General features: G+C 38.8%; 1 protein-coding gene across 6 annotated transcripts in view; it reads left to right on the top strand.

Annotated features, from left to right (window-relative positions):
* Positions 1-26,889, top strand: part of wdfy3 (WD repeat and FYVE domain containing 3) — a 407,974-nt gene that overhangs the window by 307,077 nt on the left and 74,008 nt on the right. For 5 of the 6 annotated variants that reach the window (XM_087985817.1, XM_043696108.2, XM_043696088.2 and 2 more), the window contains 6 exons: positions 7,280-7,440; positions 8,840-8,917; positions 15,849-16,079; positions 21,221-21,286; positions 22,001-22,169; positions 23,872-24,035. In XM_087985817.1, the coding sequence (XP_087841943.1) occupies positions 7,280-7,440; positions 8,840-8,917; positions 15,849-16,079; positions 21,221-21,286; positions 22,001-22,169; positions 23,872-24,035 (869 nt within the window). The remainder of the gene's footprint in view (positions 1-7,279; positions 7,441-8,839; positions 8,918-15,848; positions 16,080-21,220; positions 21,287-22,000; positions 22,170-23,871; positions 24,036-26,889) is intronic. The other variant, XM_043696116.2, reaches the window with a different exon arrangement.

Raw genomic sequence — 26,889 nt, 5'->3', positions numbered from 1 at the left:
ATACCATGTGAGAGTTCACTGAACCCTTTTCCTGCCGTATTTATTCTCTTAGAATGAGTCTCTATGTAGGATTACTTAAGCCACGACTCTTACCCCGACCCTATTCGATTTGAACCCCGGCACTAGGGCGATCCACAGATTCCCAGTCCTCTCACGCAAAAGGGCCAATTCAGCACTCGAGATGAAGTGGAAGACCTTCAAGGCGCTGGCGCCTGCACCTCCTGGGAATCCTTAGAACCTCACCCAGTCACGGGGTCCCGGGATGAGCCCCCAAGTTTACTTGGAAACTTATCCATTTACTATGAAATTTAATTATCCATTACAGTAACTTAAAAAGGTGACGTTGAGAGATCAGAAAGAGTGCACCAATTTTGAAGCATTTTATCTACCCAACCCTTTGGGCCCATCCTGCCCTATAATACAGGCATTGGTCTCAGAAGCCACCTTGGAAGACACTTAGCCAGAGTGGAAATAAGTCATTCTCGATCCTGAGGGACTGAGGCATTTTTAATGGTCAAACTAAGTGAAAGCGAACTGAATTGCAATACTGAAGTTGTCCCTCTGGTCCAACATGTCGATGTTAAGTTTGTGCTCTAAAACTGGTTGTAATCTCATGTAGGGGCAACTTCTTCATGCAGAGGGTGGAGCATATATGGAATGAGCTGCCAGAGGTGGTTGGTACAATTACAACATATGGATGGGTAGGAAAGGTTTAGAGAGACATGGGCCAAATGCTGGCAAATAGAACTAGATTAATTGAGTTTATCCAGCCGGCATGGATGAGTTGGACCAAAGGGTATGTTTCCAAGCTGTACATCTCTTTGACTATATCTTGTGTCCTTTCCCCTCAATTACCTATCCATCCTGTTAATGAATATTGTTGTGGTCTCTGCTTGATTCAATGGATTAGACATTGTTTCTCTGCTAATGGGCTTGAAGACAGTCATTCATTTCATTAATGCCCCTATCATTACCTATCATCTCTCACCTGAATTAATTGAAATTTTACTTAGGGCAGGAGAGATGTCAGGCAATCTGTCTGCTCTTGGATATATTGAGGCCTTTAAATGACCAATTAATCATTACATATGGGTTTCAGACTGCCATTGCCAATATTTCCCCATGGCAGAAGGGAGGCTCATGTCTGTGGGGTCTCAGTAACTTTAGCTGCCAAGAACTGCTGTCTGGCAAGTGGTTGAGGATGGAACTTCTTTTGTGGGACACCTCCGTCAACATTCCCAATTTTAGCATTATTCCCTGCATCTCAATCCATCCAGTCTGATCCCAGACGTAGACCCTCCTACCTGAATTTGACTTCTCAACTTGATCCAATAGCTTGTAGTCCCAGCAGTGGTCACTGTACCCATCTGTGCTGCTTGACTGCAGAACTGCTAGCTATCTAATTGGTCAGAAGATAGCGCCCCTTACGAAGACAGTGGTAGAGGTCTTATCTTAAGTTGGTTTGAGGCAGCTGTTTGGATTGTTATCAGTACATCCAGTTCTTTTATGCTAGGGCAGAGGTGTGTTGTGCCAACAGTATCCAGCAGTTCCTTATAAAATGCAGTCCAGTAGCTCAAGCAATGTATTCTTTAGCCTCTAAAGTCTTCACATTTGATGCTGTATATACATTCCCTTAAGGCTATGTATCAACCTTCTATGTTTTATTTGTTCATAATTTTGAACAACTTTTATTTTAACATCTTATAAACAGCTCCATTCTGATCAAAGTTGGCCAGTTCTTTGTTTTTGCTCTGATGAGACAATATCTTTACTGTACCCTTTTTGATGTCTTTCATAATGTGGTACCCAAGACTGACAAATGTGGCCATTACATCTGATCTTTACAAAACATTGCTCGAGAATAGGATATCCTTCATTGTCATGTATATTCAATGCAAAATGCAGTGAAAAGTGTGTATTATTGCCTGCATAGGTGCCATTTACATTAACTTAGAATAAAATAATTAATTAAGTAACTTAGAGTTCAACTTTCCTTTGCCCGCAGCGACAGCATGCCACTGTTGAGTGTGACCTGCTCCAGGATTCCCAGCCCATGTCATGCCACCACAATGCTCAAATACCTAGTATTCCATTACCCATTTTGTTTTCATAGAATCCCTACAATGTGGAAGCAGGTTTTTCGGCCCATTGAGTCCACACCGATCCTCCAAAGGACATCCCACCTAAATCCATCCCCCTACCCTACTTTGTCCATGTAACCCTGCATTTCCCATAGCTAATCCACCTAATCTGTACATCCTTGGACACTGTGGGCAATTTAGCATGTCGAGTCCATCTAACTTTCACATCTTTGGACTGGGGAAGGAAAACCAGCGCATCCGGAGGAAACTCACTCAATGCGCACAAGATGCGCAAACTCCACACAGACAGGCGTCTGAGGCTGAAATCTAACCTGGGTCCCTGGCATTATGAGACAGTAGTGCTAACCACTAAGCTACCATGCCACCCTAAAATTTTCTAAAATAAACTTATACACTTGAGCACTCAAAGTGTTGTGGATCTGAACACACACATCCTTCTGTTCTTCACATGATCCAACTTTCACCTGTGAGAAGTATAAGCTATTTTTAACTGAAATATATCACTTCATAAAACTGATATTGAATTTCATCTGACACTTTACTTGGCTGGCTCACTCTTGATCTATATGAAATCTGCCTTATTTAAATCTGTGCCTGTATTTTGACACAACCTTTTGACTTTCCATTCAAACCTCAACATTTTCAATTTAGCAGTTAATACTCCTGAGTTGAACACCCGCATTTAATTCATCCATCTGATCTGTTCCTCATGACTGCATCTAATATACCTTTCCTCTTCAATCCATTCAAACATTTAAATTCAACACACTTCTTAGGCATCTAATTTTTTTTCTATTTACTCCTTCTCCTATTCAATCAGTGAATCCTTTAAGTTCAGAAGCCGTAATAGAATATATCTTTTAAGGCTGTCTTTTACATGTTTAGAGCTGTTAAATGATTCCTTGGAATTATGCGTATCAAGGTTTGATTCAAAACAAACTGTAGTATATCGCATCATCTGTCAACCACATCTTTTGTAAACTATGCTGTAGGTTTTAAGTATAGAATTGTTTCTGAGAGGCGTATGTGACTGACATGCTCATATACTGAGAAAGGGGAAATGTAGCACATTTTGCAAGCTTCCTGCTCCTTTTCTTCCGATGGTTTCCTGAAGCAGGTATGTAAGGTGAGTAGTAGCTGAATTGACAATTGGAATCCAAGGCTGAGAAACTTGTATAAGAACTGAGCTTTTTCTTAAAGATAGGTTTAAAGATTGGTCACTATCTGCCCTTCAAGAAATACATCTTTAAACGAGGCAGCTCACCACCATCTTCTCAAGGGCAACTAGGAATAGGCAATAAATGCTGGCTAGCCCATGATACTCACATCCCACAAGTGAATAAAAAGACTTCTTTAAAAAAAAATCAGATTTAGCATTCATTACTCCTTGTTCTTTCTTTTGGAGGCCGGAGAAAGGCATGAATGAAGAAATACAATGATTGTATTGATCATTATCTGCAACTATGTCTCCAGTTCCAGGCATGATTCTTTGTGGCTATCAGGAAATAACTGCCCAATGTTAATAGGGTGGGATAAACTTTACAAAGAGAAGCTATATTCCAACTTCATTGCCACACAGATTAAAACATTATCTTTTCTTGTTACATCATCAGAATTTATCAAGGTTTGTTTGGAAAATATTCACAGCACTTTGTGAATGCAATTTTATAGATGCTGACTAACTATCCATCTGAAACTGCCCACCTACAGAAGGAGCTGTTAATTACAGCCAAACACATCCTAACTACCAATCTTTATAACCTGGGTGGCATATGAATGACATCAATAATGACCATCAATGATATATCTTCCATGAAACACTTTACAGTTGTGAAGTGTATTACATCAGGGTCTCATCTTGTTAAAGATTTTCTTCCATTTGATTCGTCAGCATGCTCATGCCAGAAAAAAGAACTGTTGTAGGTTGGATGCTTTATCAGCAAAAGCATGAGCATTCAAAATAGATTACCCCTTTATGGCAATGAGTATTTCACTGTAAAAGATGTGCTGACTTCTTATTTAAGGCATCTTGATGGGACTGATTATTTGGTGAAAACAAACTGTGGAAGAACATTGTGTACCATAGATTGAGTGAGCTGCCAGAGAGAACATTTGAAATGGATAGTTCAAGACTCTTCACCAGACCGTCAGTTTCACATTCACTCTCACACTCAATCTCTCTCAGACACTCTTGTGCTCTCTTGCTCTCACACTCCCTCTCCCTCTCTATCTGTCTGTGTGTGTGTGTGTCTCTCTCTCCCCCTCTGGTCTCTGCACAGGATTTTGTTTGAGTTCCTCAAAGATATTGTCATCTTTTAGCTGGAAGCTATCCTCCAGAATCTGAAGTTCTACCTTCATTTGTGTGTATGGCATTTTCTGTCAGTAGAGAAGAAGTTGGGTTAGGAGCACACTGGATGATATTCATGTTGCCATACTTGAACTACTGTGTGTATCAAACAGGGTGATCTTCCTTTGTTACATTTCTTGAGGCAGTTGCTGTCTTGCTGCATTCACAAACCTAGGGTCTAATTTTAGTGATGCCTTGTTATATTTATTCAGTTTTCACCAATTCACAAATGCTATGTGAAGGTGCTGAAGTCCCAAATCAGTAGCTTTCAGTGGCTGCCAAATTCACATGAGGGACCTCACTGAATATCTAATTGAGGCCAGTGCAAAATGCACTATATATATTTTTTCATGTACAATTTACCAATGAGAAAGCATCTCAATAAAGAAAAAAAAATCTGACATTTTATTCCAGATTTTCAAATTGGGCAGCATGAATATCTGTGCGGGATTCTCTGATTCATCTGCTGTAATTACAATAAAAGATATAAGAAAATTCTCAGAAATGGCTTTCTTGGTGATTCCTTTTTCAAGAGTATCTGTGCTTCGAGCTGCCCTGTTCAGTACTGCATACCTTTTTACTAATTTTGTTTCCAGTATGTAACAGCAGGTTTGTAAAATGCGCTCTGTTACTGATGATTATCACCCCTTGACCTAATAACATACCAACATTTGTAGGTTTCTTTTAACTGCCAGTCCTAAATTATGCTTGAAAAAGTGGTGGTGAGCTTTTAATAGATCTGGTGTTGGTTCAATAGTATTGTTAGGTGAGCTATTCCAGAGTTTGATCCAGCAACAATGAAGGAAAGATCTTTCAGAGTCTCGGTTGTGTGAGACTTAGAGGTGTTGCCCGGTTACCACCCTCGACAACAGTATAAACAGTATACTCAGCACAAAGTATAAGAGTCAAGTCAATTTTATTAGTTTAGTTAAAACAGACATACAATTCACATTGTTTAGTTAAGAAAAAGTTAACAGCAGGCATGCAATTTATACAATGCTAAAATTTAGGTGCACACCCACTTAAGTTTCCATACCACTCCCTGAACAGTCAACAGAAATAAAAGCTAAAACCCGAAAATAGCTGCTCACGCTGGCCAGGCGATTCCCCTTCAGTGTAATCTTCATGCTCCCAAGCATGGGGTACTCAACTTTGCAAAAGTTAATCTCCAGAGATTTTGCTGTTAGCACACCAAAATCCTTTATTTTTTGTTTTTTCCTTATCATCTCAAACTGTGGTGTCTTCTCCTTGGTGGTTCTGAGCTCATCTGATGAGCCGGTCTTTCCAGTGCAGGCTCACCCCAAGGACACCGTTTGGATTACCTCGTTATTCTTTCTTCAAATAATGATTTGTACTTTATCCTTTCCTCTGTGTTGAACCAGTTCAAGCCAGTAACTTCAGTTGACAAGCTGTCGTTTTTATATACGAGTAGCCCCTGGCCAACAGAGGGAACTTGCAGGCGATGGTTTTCCCACGAACCTACTACCCTTGTTCTTCCAGGTGGTAGAGGTGCCATGAGAGAACCTTGTTCAATTGCTACAAATAGGTGCAGTTTGCCATGTGGAGAATATCACAAAGGTGGTGGATGGTCAGTCAAACTAACAGTTTTGTCATGATTCTCTCTTGTTTGTAATGGTTATTGCCTGGCACTTAGTTGTTGCTTGCATCTTAAGTCCAAACTTAAATGTTCTCCAGGCCTTGTTGAATGTGGGCATAGATTGCTTCATTATCTCAGAAATTGCAAATGGAATCAAGTGCTTGAAATGCCAGCAAAAATGGTCTTTCTGATCTTATAATGGTGGGGGAAATTCAGATCAAGTAATCAAGCATAGTCAGACTTCAGATATTGACCTGAGGAATTCCTGGAATGACATCCTGGGGATAAGATGATCTTTCTTTGTGCTAAGCATGATTCCAGCCAGTGAGGGTTTGCCCCAATTCCTAGATTTCAGTTTTTTTCCCTTAAGCATAGCTTTCAAAAGAGATTTTCATGAAATCATCCTTCAGCTTCACCTGATGCAAAGGTTATATTAACCTTCAAGGTGTAGCACTGTCATACTATTGTAACTTTTTTTGTTAATTCACTAGCTGTTCTTGAAGTTTATGAATAAAGTTGCCACATGAAGGGTGGGATTTTTTTGAAAGGCAGTGTTTCCCACCCTGGTCCCCAAAAAGTCAGCAGGGAGCATCACCAATTGCAGTTGGCTTGCAGCTGTTTAACACTCAGAACATTGTGACTGATGAAAGATCACTGGGCTCAAAACATCATCCTGTTTTTCTCCCCACTAATGCTGCCAGACCGGCTGAGTTTCTCTCATATTTGCTGCTTTTGTTTCAGACTTCCAGTGTTTTGACAATTTCAAAGATGAATTGTACAAAGTAATGTTATGATGGGGCTCTTGCATTCATTAGACAAAGGTATATTGAGTTAATTTTGCCAAATAGTCATTAACTTGAAAGGTTAGTTCTGATTCTGTCACCACAAATGCTTAATATTACTGAATATTTCAGCACTTTCTGTTTTAATTTTAGATTTTCAGCGTTTGCAATATTTTGCTTTTTTTATCTTTATCCAACTTGTCATAATTTTGCATAAATTATGTGCAGTAGATGAATTGTAAATGTTTATTGTCTTATTCTGTCTCCTCAGATAATAGAAACTATTGTTGAAATAATATGGTTCAGATACTTATAGATTCTTTTATTTTCACATTTATTTGACTTTTATAATGTTTGTGTACAAAGAATAGTGGGGCACTCTTGTATGTTTACCTGCTATTAAAACTCCTGGAAATGTGATGTGTTTTCACTTTGTTTCTGTCTTGGGTAGCCCATGAGAAGAAGTATATTAGTAGAGGAGAAGCAAATGTAGCCCCTGCAGCACAGTCAAAACTCTCACGTGTGAGCAGTGGATTTGGCCTGTCAAAGCTGACTGGATCCAGGCGAAGCAGAAAAGAAAGTGGAATCAGTAAGACCAACCTCACATCACAGGTAGATTTTCTCCCTTTAACTTGAATGTCTCCGTTTGCATCAGCTACGTCTGCCATTCAAAAATTAGGTGTAATCTGTACTACTTTTATACAATTCACTGAAATGAAAAAAAGACATAAGAATATAATAAGGTGACATAAAAGCATATGGAAATGCAAAGACTGGTATCATGTTATACAAATAAAATTATATTTGGATTTTCAGTAAGCATTTGATAAGGTACCGCATTATTCGGCTGTTTGAGAAGATAAAGGCCCATGCTGTTAGAGGTAGTGTTTGAACGTGGATAAAGGATTGGCTAACTAAGTGAAGACATTTTCCGGATGGTAATCTGTAACCATTTGAGTTCCACAGGGATTGTTGCTGGGGCCATAATTATTGACTTCGATGAGGATAATGAATGTAAAATAGCAAAGTTTGCAGGTAGCACAGAAAAAAATTGGGAAGACAAGTGGTAAGGAGAATAGAGAGAGTTGGAAGGGTTTAGACATATTAAGTCGTTGGGCAAAACCGTAACAGATGGAATGTACTGTGGTAAAATGTGAGGTTATGCACTTTGACAGGAAGAATAGAGGAGTTGAATATGAGTTAAATGGAGAGAAATGCAGAATAGTACAGCACGATGGGATTTGCAATCCTCTTGCATAAATCACAAAAACCAGAATACAACTCAGCAAGTGCTAGGGAAGTCAAATTGTATTCCTTTCACAGGGCATGCAATATCAAAATAGGGAAGTCCTGCTAAAACTTTACAAAGCATTAGTTAGACCACAGCTGGAATATGGTGAACAGTTTTGGACCCCTTATCTAAGGAAAATTATGCTGGCTTTGAAGGTAGTCAGTATAAGATTTACTAGTCTGTTCCTGAGTCTGGAGAAAGTTGGGCCTGTGCTTGTTGGAATTTAGAAGAATGAGAGATGAAGTTATTGAAACATACAAGGTTCTTCGGGGACTTGATGGGATAGATATGGAAAGGTTGTTTCCCTTGTGAGAATGATGTGGACCAAGGGCAGGAATCGCAACAAGAATTCTTTACTCTTAAGACTGAGATAAGGTGGAATTTCTTCTGTGAACGGATAGTGGGTTTGTGGAGTTTTTTATAATGGAAGGTTGTAGATGCCAAGTTGTTCAGTATATTTGACTGAGGCAGATTTTTATTGGAAAGGGAATCAAGGGTTATAGGGAAATGACGCAAAATTGAAGTTGAGGATTATTAGATCGGTCATGATCTCATTGAATGGTAGAGTGACTTAATGGGTTGAATGGCCTGCTTCTGCTCCTACGTCTTAAGACATTGAGTCTTAAGTTCCCCATGAGCCACAAATAGAGGCCAGAAAAAACACTTTCTGTATTTTAATAAAATTTTAGCATTCAATTAATTTGTATTTCTTTTTCTCAGGAAATTTCCCAGTGGATGTTCACCCACATCGCTGTTGTGCGGGATTTAGTGGATATGCAATATAAAGAATACCAGGAGGTAAACATGTTATATAATTTTAATAAAGCTAGTTTTTTTTTCAAATTGGTATACTAAGAGCTCTTTGAATATGTTGCTGTTCAGGATCTAAATAGTCAAGCATTTATTCTGTCTAATCCAAAAGCTTATTAGATGATTTGCATCAACAAGGTGATCCAGTGAGGGGAAACTGCATTGTTCTGACCATAATGTGCATGTATCATATCTATGTATTTAACATTATTGCAGTACCTATGTGGAACGTACCTTCACCATGAAAAATTATCCTATGGTTAAGGCTATGTTTTTTGAAATCTGGTAACCAATAAATGATCTCATTTTGCCACATTAACTGAAAGAATGAAAATCTTTTGTTGCTTTGAGACACTCCGACTTAAAGAAGAGTCAGCATTCAGACCATCGGTAATGGAGTTGATTGTCCACTCCATTGCTGTAGGAATGAATTGCTGTGAAGAGAGAAAGATGTGAAGTTTGTTTGAAGTTGTCAGGGCAAGTTAATGCCGATTATGATTCAATAAGTGTTGGTTTATGAGCAGAGTACAAAAGTAAGGAAGTTATGCTAAAATGTTTGTCTCTCTAATTAGACCCTCGGTTATTTTGTCCAATGCTAAGAAAAACACTTTACAGAGGATGTCAAGGTCTGCTAGAGGAACTTCACTATGGGATCGAGGATTTAGTTCTATGGATAGAGTAGAAAAACTAGGATTGTTCTATTTTGAGCAGAGATAGTTGAGGGATATTCAAAATTGAGCAATTTTGATAGTTTCTTCCAATTTATTCTGTCATAACAATTGTAACCAGTGGCCACAGATCAAAGAAAATTGGCATGAGAAACCAGAAGGGTTTTTATTTTGTTACAAAGTATGATCTGATTGGAAATAAATTCAAAAATAACTTAGTTCCAAAATATCTAATTCATGATTCACATTAACGTACGAAAGGTTATGTTTAGTTCTGAGTTAGTTAGCTAAGTTGGCTTGATGGCTGGTTTGTAATGTGATGCCAAAACGCGAGTTCAGTTCCTGCACCAGCTGAGATACTCATTAAGGTCCCACCTCAACCTCACCACTCACCTGAGGCATGCTGACCTTGAGGTTAAACTCCACCAGTCATTTCTAATGAGCGTGTAGCCCTATGGTCCTCTGAGACTATGTCAGATATATGTTTAGGTCTGGGAAGATGATTGCTTCAAAATTTAAGTAATGAAAATCTAGCATTCTAAAGAATGCCAGAATATTTCAAACAATAGCAGTTCACAAGCTGACTCATGTTCATTTAATAAAGTTAGACCAGGAAAGAGTGGGTTATGAAACAGTCGATGGTCTAAATTAGCTAAAAAGCTGGAGATCTTGTATAAGACCATACAAAATCAGAACTGGAGTAGGTTATTCAGCCCCTCAAGCCTGCTTCACGATCTACTAGGACCAACACTGCTCATGTCCACTTTCTTGCTCTTTTCCCATGACTCGTGATTCCCCTTCTGATCAAGAATCTTTCTGTCAGCCTTAAATATGCGCAAGGACTCCCAAAGACATTCGAACATCTGAGAGAAGAAATTCTATCACATCTCAGTCTTAAATTGGCACCACTTAATTCTGAGACACTGTCTGCTGATTCTAGACTCTCCCAAGAGGAGAAATATCCTCTCAGCTTTTACCTTGTCAAGCTTCATGAAAATTCTACATGTTTCACTGAGATCACCTCGCATTCTTATAAATTTGAATGAGTAGACTCCCAATCTGTTTAATCTTTGCTCATAAGATAATTCCTCCATATTGGCTCATCCTAATGTACCTTCTCTGAACTGCCTCAAAAGGATAATATCTTTTCTTAGATAAGAGGACAAAAGCTGCTCACAGGTTGCCAGCTGTGTCTCTCCAGCATTTTGTATAGTTGCAGTAACTCCACTATTATAGTCCAACCCCCTTGAAATAAGGACCAACATTTCATTAGTCTTCCTGATTACCTGCTGCACTTGTGTGCTAGCTTTCTGTATTTCATGCACAGGTATCCTTTCTGTTTGAACTTTGCAGTTTTTCTCCATTTAAATAATATTGTTATTTTGTTTTCCCTTTCAAATCAAATAACTTTGCACTTTCCCCACATTCTGCTCCATTTGCCAACTTTTGCCCACCTATTTAACCTATCATTATTTTACTGTAAATTGTTTGAACCTCAGGCACAACCTGCCTTTCTACCTATTTTTGTGTTGCCTGCCACTTTTGCTGTAATACATTCACATCCTTCAAGTTATAGTAATATATATTGTAAACTGTTGGTGTCTGTGATACCTGTGGAACCTCACTGGTCACAGGTCACCAACTTGAAAAAGGGCCCTTTATCCCTACTCTTGATTTCCTACCTATTAGCCACTTCCTATCTAATATACTACCTCCAACACAATGGTCTCTTATCTAACAACTTAACCTTTTGTGAGGTACCTTGTTGAACGACTTCTGGAAGTTCAAATGCAACATATGGTTCCCGTCTATCCGCTCTGCTTGAGAATTCCTCAAAAAAATATTTAATAGGTTTCCTCCCACAGTCCAAAGATGTGCAGGTCAGGGTGGATTGGCCATGCTAAGTTGCTCATAGTGCTAGGTGCATTAGTCAGAAGGGAATGAGTCTGGGTAGGTTACTCTTTTAAGGATTGGTGTGGACTTGTTGGGCCAAATGGCCTGTTTCCACACTGTGGGGAATCTAATCTTAAAAAAAAGTTAATCAAGATTTCCTCCTTATATGTTTTCTCTTTCAACTTAATATTCTCCTTCATTTCCTTGGTTAGTCGTAGTTGGTTTATCACTGTCTTAAAATCTTTACTCCTTACTGGGAAGTATATTTGCTGGGTCCTAAGTTACCTACTTAAATGTCTGCCACTGCTTGATTAGTATTTCCTGTTAGTCTATCTGTCCTATATACTTTAGCTAATTCTATCCTCATTTCATTGAAATTCCCCTTATTTAATTTTAATGCAGTTGGGTCTGACCCAAATTTTTCACTGTCAACTGAATGTTAAATTCTATCATGTTATGATCACTACTTTTTAGGAATTTTCATTCTGACTTCATTTATTAAATCTACTTATTACACAGTACTAGATTCAAGATAACTAGTTCCTTGGTTGGCTCCATGATTTTTGCTCTATGAAACTATCCTTCATGCACTCTATGAATTTGTTGTTGTAACTAGTCTTTCCAAATCGATTAACCCAGTTAACAAAAAGATTAATGTCATCCATAATTATCTGCAACCATTACTTTTTGGGCAATCCCAAGAGGAAGTTTTGTTTTGGGAGTTGGAACTGGATTAAAAGCATTCATCAAACCTGAAAGATTGAAAAACCTATACTTTCAATTAGGTCAAAGTTGCAGACATAAATATGCATGAGTTAATATAAAGATCTGTTTGAGGACATTCCAGAACAGACTAGTTTGTCCTGGAGATAGTGACTTTTGGGGAGGGTTCTGAGTTAAATTTTTCTTGATGTTTGCTGAGGGAGGAAGTTAGTTGCAGTTTAGATGGTATGTAGCTCATTGAGAGAAGATAGTCGATGAAAATGATAATTATACCGACCTGTGCTATAAGCAGCATATGTAAAAATAACTTCTTTAACTATACCATATGGAGGTGAGGTTTAATTTTGGTTTGAATTTTGCAGGAACAATAGCTGAAAGATTTGTCTATTTTCCCTGTATGGACTCTTGTCAAAAAAATCAGAAAATAAGTCAGTTTTGATATGTTGAGAATGTAAACAGAACATGGGAATGAGGTATCCAAAGTCGGGAGAACTTATTCCCTCTGAGAACAACTGGGGTAGAGGAGAATTCTCTGGAGAATTGTGGCGTATTTTTGGGTGGCACCTTTCAATAGTAAATAACTTGATGATTGATGTGTACTGTAAGAGCATTCTTGGGGGAAGTAAGAAGTAAACTTGAATGCAACAAGTATGTAGATATAATCCGTATTATGAAGATAATGAAGAATGCGTTATTCAAGATTTTAAATGTAAGAAAGTTAACTTTTTTTTTAAAAATGTGAAATTTTGTTGAGTAGTAGTCATATATAAATCAAGGTATTTGGATTTCCCTTTAAATGCTGATGGTCCCTAACAGGGTAGCAACAATTTTGAATTGGCTGTCTGCTTGCAAAATAGTTACTTGCAAGGACTTTGGGGAAGGGAATATGCAACTGTTTGGATAGCGCTCTCGTAGAACACAACTTAAGAACTAGGAGCAGGAGGAAGCAATTAGGCCCCTCGAGCTATCTCTGTCATTCAGTATGATAATGTCTGATCTCATCTCAAACTCAACTCCACTTTTCTGCCCAATCTCCATAACTCTTCAATCCATTACTGATTAAAAATCTGTCTGTCTTTTCCATTTGTTTATTCGGTGTTCCTATATCTGCTGCTGTCTGAGGTGGTGAATTCTACAGGTTCAGAACCTTTTGAGAGAAGTAATTTCTCTTTATCTTTGTTCCCAATTTGCTATTCTTTTTCTTCAAATTATGACCTCTTCCAGACATCCTTTCAACATCTACTTTGTCAATCCTCTTTAACATCCTGTGTACCTCAATTAGATTTTCTCTCATACTTCCTAACTCTAGAGAGTTAGGCCTAAAGTGCTTCATCTCATTTCATAAGACAAACCTCACCTCATAGATCATAGAATCCCTACACTCTGGGAGTAGGCCATTTGGCCCATCGAGTTCACACTGACCCTCCGAAGAGTATCACACCCAGACCTACCTCTCTACCCTATCACTGTAACCTGCATTTCCTGCAATCTACCTAACCTGCAGATCTTTGGTGCCAAACAAAGAGACCTTAGGGTGCAGGTTCATAGTTCCTTGAAAGTAGAGTTCCAGGTAGACAGGGTGGTGAAGGCTGCATTTGGTATGCTTGCCTTTATTAGTCAGTGCATTGAGTAATAGAGTTGGGAGGTCATGTTGCAGCTGTACAGGACATTGGTTCGGCCACTTCTGCAATATTGCAGTCAGAAGAACGTGGAACGCAGTAAATTGAAGGGTGTGTAGGTTAGATTGATCTTAGATTAAGATAAATGCTTGGCACAACATCATGGGCCGAAAGCCCTGTACTGAGCTATACTGTTCGATGTTATGGTCTCCCTGCTATAGGAAGGATGTTGAAAGGGTTCAGAAAAGATTTACAAGGATTTTACCAGCGTTGTAGGATTTGAGCTATAGGAAAAGGCTGAATAGGCTGGAGCTATTTTCCTTGGAGCATTGAAGGCTGAGTGACCTTATAGAAGTTGGTAAAATCATGAGGGGTAGGAATAGGGTGAATATTCAGAATCTTTTCCCCAGGACAGAGGAGTCCAAAATTAGAGGGCATAGGTTTAAGGTGAGAGGGGAAATATTTAAAAGGGACCTAAGGACCAACTTTTTCACGCAGAGGGTGATGCATGTGTGAAATGAGCCGCCAGAGGAAGTGATGGAGGCAGGTACAATTACAATATTTAAAAGGCATCTGGATGGATACATGAATATGAATGATTTAGAGGAATATAGGCCAAATGCTGGCAAATGGAACTAGATTAATATAGGATATCTGGTTAGCATGGATGAGTTGGACCGAAGGGTTTGTTTCTGTGCTGTATAACTCTATGACTCAATCTAGAGAACCTTCTCCGAACTTCTGGTAAAGAAACTACATCCTTCCTCAGGTAAGGGGACCAAAACTCTGTGCTCTATTCCAAATGTAGTCTCTCAATTGCCTTGTATAGTTGCAGCAACATTTCCCTACTTTTATATTCTATTCCTTCAGCAATAAATGCCAAAATTGAATTTCCCTTCCCTATTACCTGTCGTACCTGCATATTAGTTTTCTTTGATTCATGCACAGGGGCACTGAGACCCTACTGCACTGAAGTACTCTGAAGTTTCTCTTTATTTACTTAATCATTTGCTTTTATATTCTTCACAACAAAATGCATGTTAAACTCTTTATGCCAAATTCTGGCCCATTCACCAACCTATCCATATCCATTGGTAAATGTTTTATTTCATCATTGCAACTTACTTTCCTACCTATTTTAGTAAATAGAGTGCTGTATTGAGTCAGCTACCTTAGCTGCAGCAACAAGTGGAGTTTTAAAGTTAACAATAGTTCCCTGGAGTAAGTGATGAAAAATCTACCAGGTACCTCATGTTTGCTGAAGTATGATTCTGGATGGAATGAGCGGGCTCAGTATGATGTCTTTTCCCCAACTGAGTTAACTGCCATCACACTTTGTCAAGATTGCCAAGGTTCATGTGATTTGAGAGTGATGCTAAGGAAAGTAGAAGTTAAATCAAACCATAACAGTATGTCAGAAGTATTCTGTGCCATTGTGAATTAACAGCTTCATATACAATGAAAACACCAGCCAATGAAGAAGTTAAAATTATCACCTCATATACTGATGATTGATTACTGAAAACCCTTGACCACCCACTACTATGTACGCAACAACCAAATGTATACAGATACATGGCTTTTAGTAAGGACTGTGAAAGTGGTTGATGATTTTCAATTTCTCCTTTAACTGGATCATTAAATTGATGAATCCATATATTTCAAAGGCACCTGCAGATTTCTTGAATTTCTGTAAATCGTGTTTGCAGAATGAATCTGCCAATCCTAGACGATCTTCAACTGCATTTATTAAAACTTAATTATTGTTGAGCTCAATGTTTAATATTACTACATTGTAAGAAGTTTTTTAATCAACCTGTTCAGATATGATATGATTCATCATCTGGCCCAGAGTCAGCAACACTACCACTGTGCCAAATTATTGCTACTTTATATGTTGACATGTGTGTTAAATATCAATATTTGAAAGTATGTATGTATTGACCACTTAATTTATAGCCTATTTTTCTCTTCCACTTCCTGAATGTAATGAAAAATCAAATTTGTAATTTGCAGCGTCAACAAAATGCCCTCAAGTATGTGACTGAAGAATGGGCCCAGATAGAATATGAGCTATTGCGAGAAAGAGGTTTATGGGGTCCTCCAATTGGATCACATCTTGATAAATGGATGTTGGAAATGCCAGAGGGGCCCTGCAGAATGAGAAAGAAGATGGTGCGAAATGACATGTTTTATATACATTATCCTTATTTACCAGAAAATGAGCAGGAGTCCACCAGTCTGCAGGTAAGTCTCGATAAATCTGTTCTAAAACAGAAGTTGTTTTTCCATGACTTCATAAACTGTTGAAATTGTCATGTAAACCAAAGATATCAATCATTAGTGAAAGTTGTATTTGATTGTTAATGGAATCTAATATTTCTTTATATCTGATTTTTGAGAATTGACTTTTTTGAATATTTTGAAATGCAAGTTATTCAGAAACTTGTTGTAAAGTTAAAAGCTATTGTGTTTTTTCCCCGAGATTACTTTGGTAATTTAAAAAAAAATTGTGCGACAAAGCAAAACCAGTCTGTTAGTATGACAGTGAAAATCAGGTCCAAGAGTAATGTCAGCTACGATTCCTAGTGTGCCTTTCCAAATTTAATTTTTTGTGAATGGGTTAATGGATACTTCATAGCAATTACTATCTTCAACTATCCATCTCTAAATAGACTATTATGTCAAAGTAATAAAAATGCACAGTATTCCCCATTCTGGTGTGTTAGGAAGTATTCCTAGCTTCCTAAAACTATCATAAATTAAATTTTTGTTTGCTTTTTGCTGAAGTTTAGAATTAAATTTACAGTCCCCTGCAACTTATTTATTTCTCATTTCGTAAGGCTATATCTTGTTAACAATGTTGTGACCAGCAATTATTTTTATAATCATCATTGATTTTTAAGATTACCCATTTTGTTTGGCCATAGTGATGGTCAGGAGAAATGCATGCATTATATAACTAATGTTACCATCTTTTCTTTGGCTGTACATTCTAGTTGTATGGTTGAGGTGTTGAAGTGGAGGTCTGTGTTGATTGTATTTGGAGGAAATGGTTGCGATATTGTGCTGTTTTTCATGTAACCCGTGATGGAAGCACTTCTCCAATTCTGCATCTGTAGCTCATAGTAATTTAAGAGTCAGTAAATAAAACCAGAATATGTAATTGATTCTAATCATTGGTTTAAGTTTTGATCCCTGATGAATTCAATCATATCTTCATGACCTTAGTAATCTATATATTAAAAAATGTATTCCAATAAACAAGGTCTTGAGCCCAAGTATTACTTTCTTTCATGAAACAAAGAACTCTCGATGCTGGAAATGTGAAACAAACAAAAACAGAAATGGCTGGAGAAACTCAGCAGTCTGGCAGCATTTGTGGAGTGAAAAGAGTTAATGTTTCGAGTCCACTGACACTTTTTGAGGGCTTTGATGTTAAGGGTAGTCACTGTCATCACATTCTAGAATACAGTTTCTCTATCCATGTCTGAACCAAGGCTGTAATGAAGTCAAGAGCTAATTGTCTCTGGCAGAACCCAAACTGGACATCATTGAGCAGGTTATAGAGATATACAGCACGGAAACAGACCTGTCAGTCCAACTAGTCCACGCCAACCAAGTTCCCAAATTAGTCCCATTTGCCTGCATTTGGCACATATCCCATTAAACCTTTCCTATTCCGGTACCTGTCCAAATGTGTCTCAAATGTTGTAACTGTACCTATCATTTCCTCTGGCAATAAATTCCACATACGAACCATCCTTTGTGAAAAAGTTGCCCCTGACGTCCCTTTTAAATCTTTATCCCCTCACCTTAAAAATATGCACCCTAGTTTTGAGCTCCCCTACCCCAGGGAAAATACCTTTGCTATTCACCTTATCTATGCCTGTCATGATTTTATAAACCTCCAAAAGGTTACCCCTCAACCTTTTATGCTCCAGTGAAGAGTGTCCCAGCCTATCCAGCCTCTCCTTATGGCTCAAATCCTCCAGTTATGGCAACATACTGGTAAATCTTTTCTGAACCCTCTCCAATTGAATAATGTCCTTCCTGTAGCAGGGTGACCAGAACCAAAAATGACCTCACCAATGTCCTGTCCAACTGCAACATAGTGTCCCAACTCGTACACTCAGTGGACTGAGCAATGAAAGCAAGCATGCTAAATGCCTTCTTAACCACCATGTCTACCTTGACACAAATTTCAAAGAGCCATGTACTTGAATCCCTTGGTCTCTTTGTTTAACAACACTACCAAGGAACCTATTATTAACTGTACAAGGCCTGCCTTCGTTAGTTTTGAAATAGCTTGTATTTATTCAAATTAAACTCCATCTATCACTCCTTTGCCCATTGTCCCAATTAATCAAGATCCCTTTGTAATTTTAGATAACCTTCTTCACTGTTGACTATACCACCAAATTTGGTATTATCTGCAAACTTACTGCACCACGCTCATGACTGTCTTTACTAATTAGTCTACCATGCAGAACTTTGTCAAAGCCTTTATTAAAATCCATGTAGACAACATCTTTTACTGTGTCCTCCTCAAACTTTTTGTTTGTGTCTTCAAAATAATACTCAATTAATACACTATTTCCCACACACAAAGCCATGCTGACTATCCCTAGTCAGTCCTTGCCTCTTTAAATGCACATAAGTCCTATCTCTCAAAATCCCTCCAACAACCTACCCTCCATTGATGTCGAGCTCACCCGTCTATAGTTCCCAGCCTTCTCCTTACAGCCTTTCTTAAATAAAAGCACAACATTAGCCAACCTCCAATCGTCTAGCACCTCACCCTTGGCTGTAGATGATACAAATATCTCTGCTAGGGACTCCGCAATTTCTTCCCTAACTTCCCATGACATTCTCGGATGCATGTGATCAGGCCCTGGAGATTTATCCACTTGTGTTTTTTTAAGACTTCTAGAACCACCTCTTCTGTAATATAGACAGTTTTCAAGACATCAGTATTTATTTCACCGACTTGGCTAGCCTCCATTTCTTTCTCCACAGTAAAAGCTGACGCAAAATATTTGTTTAATGTCTCTCCTATTTCCTGTGTTCCACATTTAGATTACCTCATTGATCTTTAAGGTGTGCTATCTTCTCCCTAGTTGCTCTTTATGTACTTGTAGAATCTCTTTGGATTATCCTTAACCTTAACTGCCAAGGCTATCTCATAACCCCTTTTTGCCATCTTGATTTCCTTCTTCAGAATGCCCCTAATGCTCTTAAAGAGATTCACTTGATCCTAGTTGTCTATACCTATTATATGCCTCCTTGTTGACCAGAGCCTCTATATCTTTACTCATCCATTGTTTTCTACTCTTACCAACCCTACCCTTCACTCTAACAGGAACAGGTTATTGCTAGGCAAGTGTTGCTTGGTAGCAGCATTGACACTGATTACACCTTCCAATATTTTATTGATGACTGTGGCAGTAATTGCTCAATTTGGATTTGTCCTGTTTTTGTGTACAGGACTCATCTGAGCAATTTTCTATATTGTAGCTGTATAGGACTGGCTTGGCTAGGGGAGCAGCAGGTTCTGGAGCACAAGTCTTCAGTAATACTTCAGGAAAGGGTGGTACAGTGGCTCAGTTTTAGCACAGGCTGCCTTAGCGCCAGGGACCTGAATTCGATTCCCACCTCGGGCGACTGTCTATGTGGAGTCTGCGCGTTCTCCCTGTGTCTGCGTGGATTTCCTTCTGGTGCTCCAGTTTCCTCGCACAACCCAAAGGTGTGCAGGTCAGGTGAATTGATCATGTTAAATTGCCCATGGTGTTAGGTGCATTAGTCAGGGGTAAATATAGAGTAGGGGAATTGGTCTGGGCGGGTTACTCTTTGGAGAGTTGGCGTGGACTTGTTGGGCCAAATGGCCTGTTTCCATACTGTAAGGAATCTAATCTAATATTGTCAGGATGTTGTTAGGACCCTCAGCCTTTACAGTGTCCTGTGCTTCCTGCCATTTCTAGATATCGTGTAGAGCTTAGCTGTTCCCATCACTTTTGTTTAGCACACATGTAATCTGCTTTGTAAGTTTACCAAGTTGACACCTCATTTTTAGGTATGCCTGGTGCTGTTCCTGCATTCTTCATTGAACCAGGATCAATCCCCTGGCATATAGCAGTAATAGAGTGGGGAATACACTGAATGATAAGGTTGCAGGCTGTGTTGGAGAATGATTCTTCAGCTGATGACCCACAACACCTCATGGATGCTATTTCTGAATTGCGCAATCTGTTTGAAATCTGTCCCATTTGGCACGTTGAGAATACCTTACATGTGTTGTGTGGCACTATCAATGTGAAGTTGGGACTTCATCTCCACAAGGACGGGTCACTCATAGTGACACTGTCATGGTCATGTGCATCTGCTGCAAGTAGATTGGTGAGGATGAGGTAAAGTATGCTTTTCTCTCTTATTGACTCCATCACCACATGCCACAGACCCAGTCTAGCATCAATGTCCTTTATGACATGACCAGCCTGATCAGTATTGGGGCTGTTGCCACTCTTGGTGGATGTTAAAATCCCCCACTGAGAGTACCTCAGTTTCCTCCAAGTAGAGTACGATATAGAGGTGTGCTGATTTATCAATTGAAAGCTAATTTACTGTCTCATAAATATTTTGACCCAGATCTTCCAGTTAGTGACAAAACTGGGGCATATGCAACCAACTGCAGATGAAACTACTTATCTACCTCTCTTGTCAGCTGTACTGGAAATTTGATCCCCTGATTATAGCATGGATCCATGGGCAAACAAACAGGAGAGGCCTGGTGGTATAGTATAGTATGTTCCCAGCAAAGTTATATTCCTTCTTATGTTAATTAAAGAAACTGAAGACCTGTCTCTTGAACCATGACTTGAATTCAGTGATGGCCAATGTCCTTTTGGTCATTCCTTGAGAAACAGTTGAAATCACTTTCCATGTTTTATTCACTTTAGTTTTAATTGTAGCTCCTCCTGTAACTCCTAAGTGGAGTTCTGAATGTTGTAGTGCCATTCCAACCCCTGCAATGTGATTGCAATACCCAGACAGTCTATTAAAATAAGTTTGCACTTGAAGCTGGATACAAGTTTGTAGTGTTTACCTCTGACAAGTACAGTATGGTCAGTGAAATGCCATACCTACATAATTTGACTTTCGTATCTCAGTACTACAAGTTGTATGTGTAGTACGTGTTTTCAGGTATTGTGTTGCATATGAAACTTGCTTATTTATGAGTTCACCTAATCAATTTTCAAGTTATTTAATTTTGATTCTGCACTGCCACCTACTTGCAATGTTTTGTGTGTGCATCTGTACTTATGTGGTTATTTCAGTGTGCTGAAAATCTGATGTTTATTTCCTGGATTATTCTCAATACCTTATTTTAGTTGCTCAACGCTAGTAAACTGCCTGAGATGCCTTGGTTTGATGATGACAATATGGTCTCTGAGAAGGTAAATGTGAAAAAATATCAAGAGCAAGAGTTGCTATGCCCATTAAGTAATATATGTGAATGAACCTGCATGATGGGCATTGTAACATAGCTTCATGATTGGCTTCTCCCAATGCATCTTTTTGAGCTATAAGATGATGATTCACTCTTCACTGCAGGATTTGTTACTTCTTTGCACTTTGTCACCAAAATAGATCTTTGTAAACTGTTTTATACTGCACACTAACAGGCTTTCTTGGGCTGGAGTCTCACTCTAGCACTTCAATTAACATCATTGCTATTTTTGTGGCCTTGTGATTTAAGCTGCATTGTTTCAAACCAAGGGTCAGCAAAAATATGCGATGACTTAGTTGAGTCAGCCCTTTTTTTCTTCTTTCTTTCCTAACCATCTTCAAAAATTGTACAAAATATAATAAATAATTTTTAAGAGGTCTACATAATGTTCAGTTTATTTGATATTCAGTGTTAATTATTGTCTCTCAGCACAAATGTTGCTAAAGCATGTTACTGAAGTAATGTTCAACATAAAGCTTGTGAATATTAATTTGTTTTGGCAGTTTATTATCTTCCTCACACATCATAAGCCTATGGCTGGCTGCTACAAACACCTTTTATGTATTTCTTATGAATCAGTAAGGTTCAGGATTAGTTCAGTTTAAAAAGAATTATCTGATCTCGTGTGTAGAAATATACAGTCTGGATTTTGCTTTTATAGAAACCTGCTCGCTACCGTAGAGCTATAAGCTATGACAGTAAAGAGTACTACTTGCGGCTATCTGCTGGAAATCCTACGATGTATCCAGATACAATTGAAGAGAGTTCAGAGGGTGAAGCCACACATCATGAACCAGAGCATGGAGAAGATACAATTGCAAGAGTCAAAGGTTAGTGTATATACAGCAAGCAACCTGTAGATATTTAAATCCTTGAATATCTAGGAGTAGGTCTGAGCCTACATTTCAGCTGTGATGTAAAGAAAATGCTGTGATTTCACTTTTTTTTCGAAAGATTTATCCAAATAATGAATGTTTGTTGCTCCTGGCCTATGCTGCCATCTCAAATTGAGCTAGGATTTTCCTACGATGTGGAAGCAGACTATTCTGCCCATCAAGTCCACACTGGCCTTCCGAAGAGAATTCCACCCAGACCTGACACCTCCACCCCACCCCATCCTATCCCTGTAACCCTGTATTTCCATGGCTAATCAACCTAGCCTGCACATCCCTGGACGCAACTGGAAATTTTAGCATGGCCAATCCACCTTACCCACATACCTTTTGGACTGTGGGAGGAAACCAGAGCACCCAGAGGAGCCCCACACACATGAAAATGTGCAAACGCCAGACAGACTGTCGCCTGACCGTGGAACCCAGGTGCCTGGTGCCATTAAACAGCAGTGCTAACTGCTGAGCCACTGTGCCACCCTAATAGTTACTGCATTGCGTTGGCAGTTCATTCTGTGAAGTGTCTTAAGACATTCCAGTGACACCACATCACGCTAACAGCACGCATTCCATTTTCAGAGTTGAATTATTAGTAACTTAATCTTCAATTAATTGTGTATGTAAAATCTGTAATAGGGTTTCAGAAGGAAAAATAAAATTGGAATTTTAGGATCCTGGGAGCAAGAGTAGACAACTTGTATCTTTGAGTCAAAAAGTGTGGCGCTGAAAAAGCACAGCTAGTCAGGCAGCATCCAAGGAACAGGAGAGTCGACATTTCGAGCATAAGATCTGTGCTCAAGACATCGATACTCCTCCTCGGATGCTGCCTGACTGGCTATGCTCTTCCAGCACCACACGTTTTGACTCTGATCTCCAGCATCTGCAGTCCTTGCTCTCTCCCACTGATATCCTTGATCTTGTTATGCCACTTGGTTAAATTATGACTGAGCTATATTTCAAATCCATTTATCCACCTTCACTCATCTTCCTTGATATATTTGTGTTAATTTCAGTGTTAAACATATATGGTAGGTAGACCTTACTTGGCTCACCTTCAAACTTTTGCACTCGATGGGGGGAGGGGTTAAGCACAACACTTATGCAACTAATGTCATGACTCAACACTTTAAACCTCAAGGTCAAAAGGATCTTGTACCTGAAACATGCAGATGCATATTAATAAAGTAATTCTAATTAGTAGTTTTAAACTAAAGGACAAAGTCTACCTAAGTATCATTTATATGTTGGAATTACATGGTTTTATCAGCTCAACAGTAAGGAAGAGGTCTGTGAAGCTCATGTGGATTAATACATTTGCATAGTAGTCAGAGGTTCACGGAGCTGATAACCTAGGTGACATACAAAGATGTACTGGTACTAGAGGTCTAAAAATGGCTCTGGGAGGTTTTATGAAAGAATATAAGAAGTTTGGATAAAAATAGTCATTCAGTGAATAACCAAATACATAATGGTGTTCACATGGTTTGCACTGAGAAACATTTTTGCAGCAATGCACTAATAGCTCAATTGGAACTAATTAAAAATTAGATTTGATTTATGATTTTCTTTTTAGATGTTATCTGTTTTGATCAAATATTTGCATTAAATTTATAGATTAATATAAAATCTGAAATTTTCATAGGAATTGTGAAGCCGCCACTGAAACGTTCACGATCTGCTCCTGATGGTGGTGATGAAGACAATACAGAACCTTTCCTTGATCAGATCTCTGAGGGAAGTTCAATGGATGAAGAAGAGAAGACAGACAACCAGACCCTGCTACGGTTATTAGAAGAGGGAGAAAAGGTACTGAAATGCATTGCAACATTTTCCCCAAGCATTCATTGGCTTGATTCAGTGAACTTCACCGATTCACATACCAATTATTGACTTGTTGCTAGCTGTATTTCCCTTTGTATGCACCACTTTGCTCCAACCTGTCAACAGTAAACCTCTTTCCCCTGCTTGAACAAACAGTAGTGAATGTGGAAGACCTACTTTTTCGAAGTGAAGTAATCCTTTCCACAATATTTATGTCTTTAACTTGATTCCAAATAACTAGAGTTGAGATGTTAAAAAACAGTATTTATTAAAAATCAGATCTTAGTATTACAATCTTTAATTGTCTCTCTCAATCTATCTTTTGATATGCAGTTCCCTGTTGAAAGTGTTCTAAATTAATCAAACCAGGACAGTTACCCAGTTTACATGATGGGGACATGAATGGAAAAAGCATGAGCTGCACAATTGAATTGAATTAAGATAGCCCAGCGCTGATTCTAAAGTTTATATTCAGTGTAGCCTTGGGATTCTCATACAGCAACAGCAACTTATATTGATATAGTGCCTGTTACTGTTAGAAAATTTCACAGACCACTTCAGTAGAACAAGGCACTGTCATTAGGAGGCTTCAGACTTAATAAAGAAGAAGTGAGATTGGAAGTTGGTGGGACACTGGTCATGATCTTTCAGTCTTCCCTCGATTCAGGAGTGGTGCCAGATGATTGAATAACAGACATTACGCCCTAGTTCCAAAACATTTGTCATGATAAACCCAGCAATTACAGACCAGTCTGTTTAACTTCAGTTGTCAGGAAGCTTCTAGAAATGCATTGTTTATGCTAGAATTCAGTCACGTAGAAAGCGAATGAGTTGTTTAGGAAGAGCTAGCATGGATTTCTCAAGGGAAAATCAAGGTTGACTAATTTACTGAAGTTATTTTTGTAGTGTAGCAAGATGAATGAGGTTAATACTGTTGTCACGATATGTGTGGACTTCCAAAAGGCATTCAATGCAGTATTAAACAACAGACTTGTGAGAGAAGTTATAGCTCATGAAATAAAAGCTGCAGTAGCAATAGTAGGAAGCACAGAGTAGTGGTCAGCGAATATTTTTGGAGCTTGAAAATGGTTCATAGTGGAGGCCCCTGAGTTCCCTTGTTTCTCCTGAAAATATTAATGATTTAGATCTTGATGTGCATGGGGCAGTTTGAAAGTCTGCAGATGATGCAAAACTCAGAAGCATTGTCAACTGAGGACAGTGTAAAACTCCAAAAGAACATCATCAAATTGATGGACTGGGTGGATAGGTGGAAAATTATATTCAGTGTGGAAAGGTGTGAGATTGTCGTGCCATGTTATTCTTACCAAAACGCACAATGTAGAGTACAAGAGCAAGGATGTGATATTGAAAAAATACAAGATAACTTTTAGATCTCAGCTGGAGTATTGTGCACATTTCTGGACACCACATTATAGGAAGGATGTGAACACATTGGGAAGAGAAGAGTACAAATTTACAGGATTGGTTCCAGGGATGAGACACTTCAGTTATGACGATAGATTAGAGAAGTTGGGACTATTTTGGAGAGAAAAGGGTGAAGAAGAGATCTCATAGAGATCTTCAAAATCATGAGAGGTCTATGGAGAAACAGATCCCATTTATAAAGGATTGTGAACATGTGGGTACAGATCTAGTGATTGGCAAACATGTTACAAATAAGACCTTTCTCACATAATAAGTAGAGTAGAATTCACTGCCTAGAAATGTGGTGGAGACAAATCATTTGAGGCATTCAAGAAGATTTGAATCATTATTTGAGTAGAAATAATGTGCAAAGGCAGGAGAATGGCACTCAGTCACAATCCTTGTTGGAGAGCTGGTATAGGCATTATAAGCTGGATGATAACCACCTGCATTTCTGTGATTCACAGCATAACAGACAGATATTTACACCTGGTCAAAAGAAGAGATCTTAAGAAAGATAACCAAATATTTGGTCAAAAAGGTATTTTATAAACATCATTGGAAAATGCAATGGAAATGACAGGCAGAGTTATAGCAAGGGAATGCCAGAGTTTAATCACTAGGTGTAGTGAAGGGTATGTGGGATGTATGAGAGTTCTGTGATCAAAGAGCAAAGGATTCTTGGAAGATATCGACAGCTTAGTGGTTAGCACTGCTGCCTCTCGGTGCCAGGGATCCAGGTTCGATTCCACCCTAGGCTGATTGTCTGTATGCAGTTTGCACATTCCCCCCATGTCTTCGTGGGCTTCCGCCCACAATCCAAAGATGTGCAAGTTAAGTTAAATTGCCCATAGTGTCCAGGGATGTGCAGGCTAGGTGGACTAGCAATGGGAAATGCAGGGTTACCGGGATAAGGTAGGGGGGTGCATCTGGGTGGGTTGCTGGATCAATGTGGACTCAATGGGCGGAATGGAGTGCTTCCACACTGTAGGGATTCTATGATTCTACGGAAGAGGTCCCAGCAATTATAGGGAGGAGCAAGGGCATGAAGAATTAGAACATAAATAACTTTAAACTTAAGACATTCATTTACCAGGGGGCAGTGTAGGTCAGTGAACAGAGGGTAATGGATGGGGTGTTCTTGTTGCAATTGGCATATAGCCAGCATAATTTTGAAGGAAGTCATCTAAGAGTAGAGTATTAATATACCATGGGTGAGGTTTGAAAAACAGCTGGATTGAGACGGAAAATGTAAGTTGGACACAGTAGTGAGCTATTTGACTCCTTGAGTCTGCATCGTTATGACTGGCTGCCAGCAAATGTTGAGATACAAGTAAACATTGAATTACTCAGGTTAGAGTTTGAAACTAGACTTTGATCAAGTAAGATACTTAAGTTTTAAACAGTATTGTTC

This window comes from Chiloscyllium plagiosum, unplaced genomic scaffold (genome assembly GCF_037043375.1).
Source record: "Chiloscyllium plagiosum isolate Xiang-an unplaced genomic scaffold, Cpla_swu_hap1 HiC_scaffold_1, whole genome shotgun sequence".
Taxonomy (NCBI): Eukaryota; Metazoa; Chordata; class Chondrichthyes; order Orectolobiformes; family Hemiscylliidae; genus Chiloscyllium; species Chiloscyllium plagiosum.
This window is presented reverse-complemented; position numbering and strand designations above follow the sequence as displayed.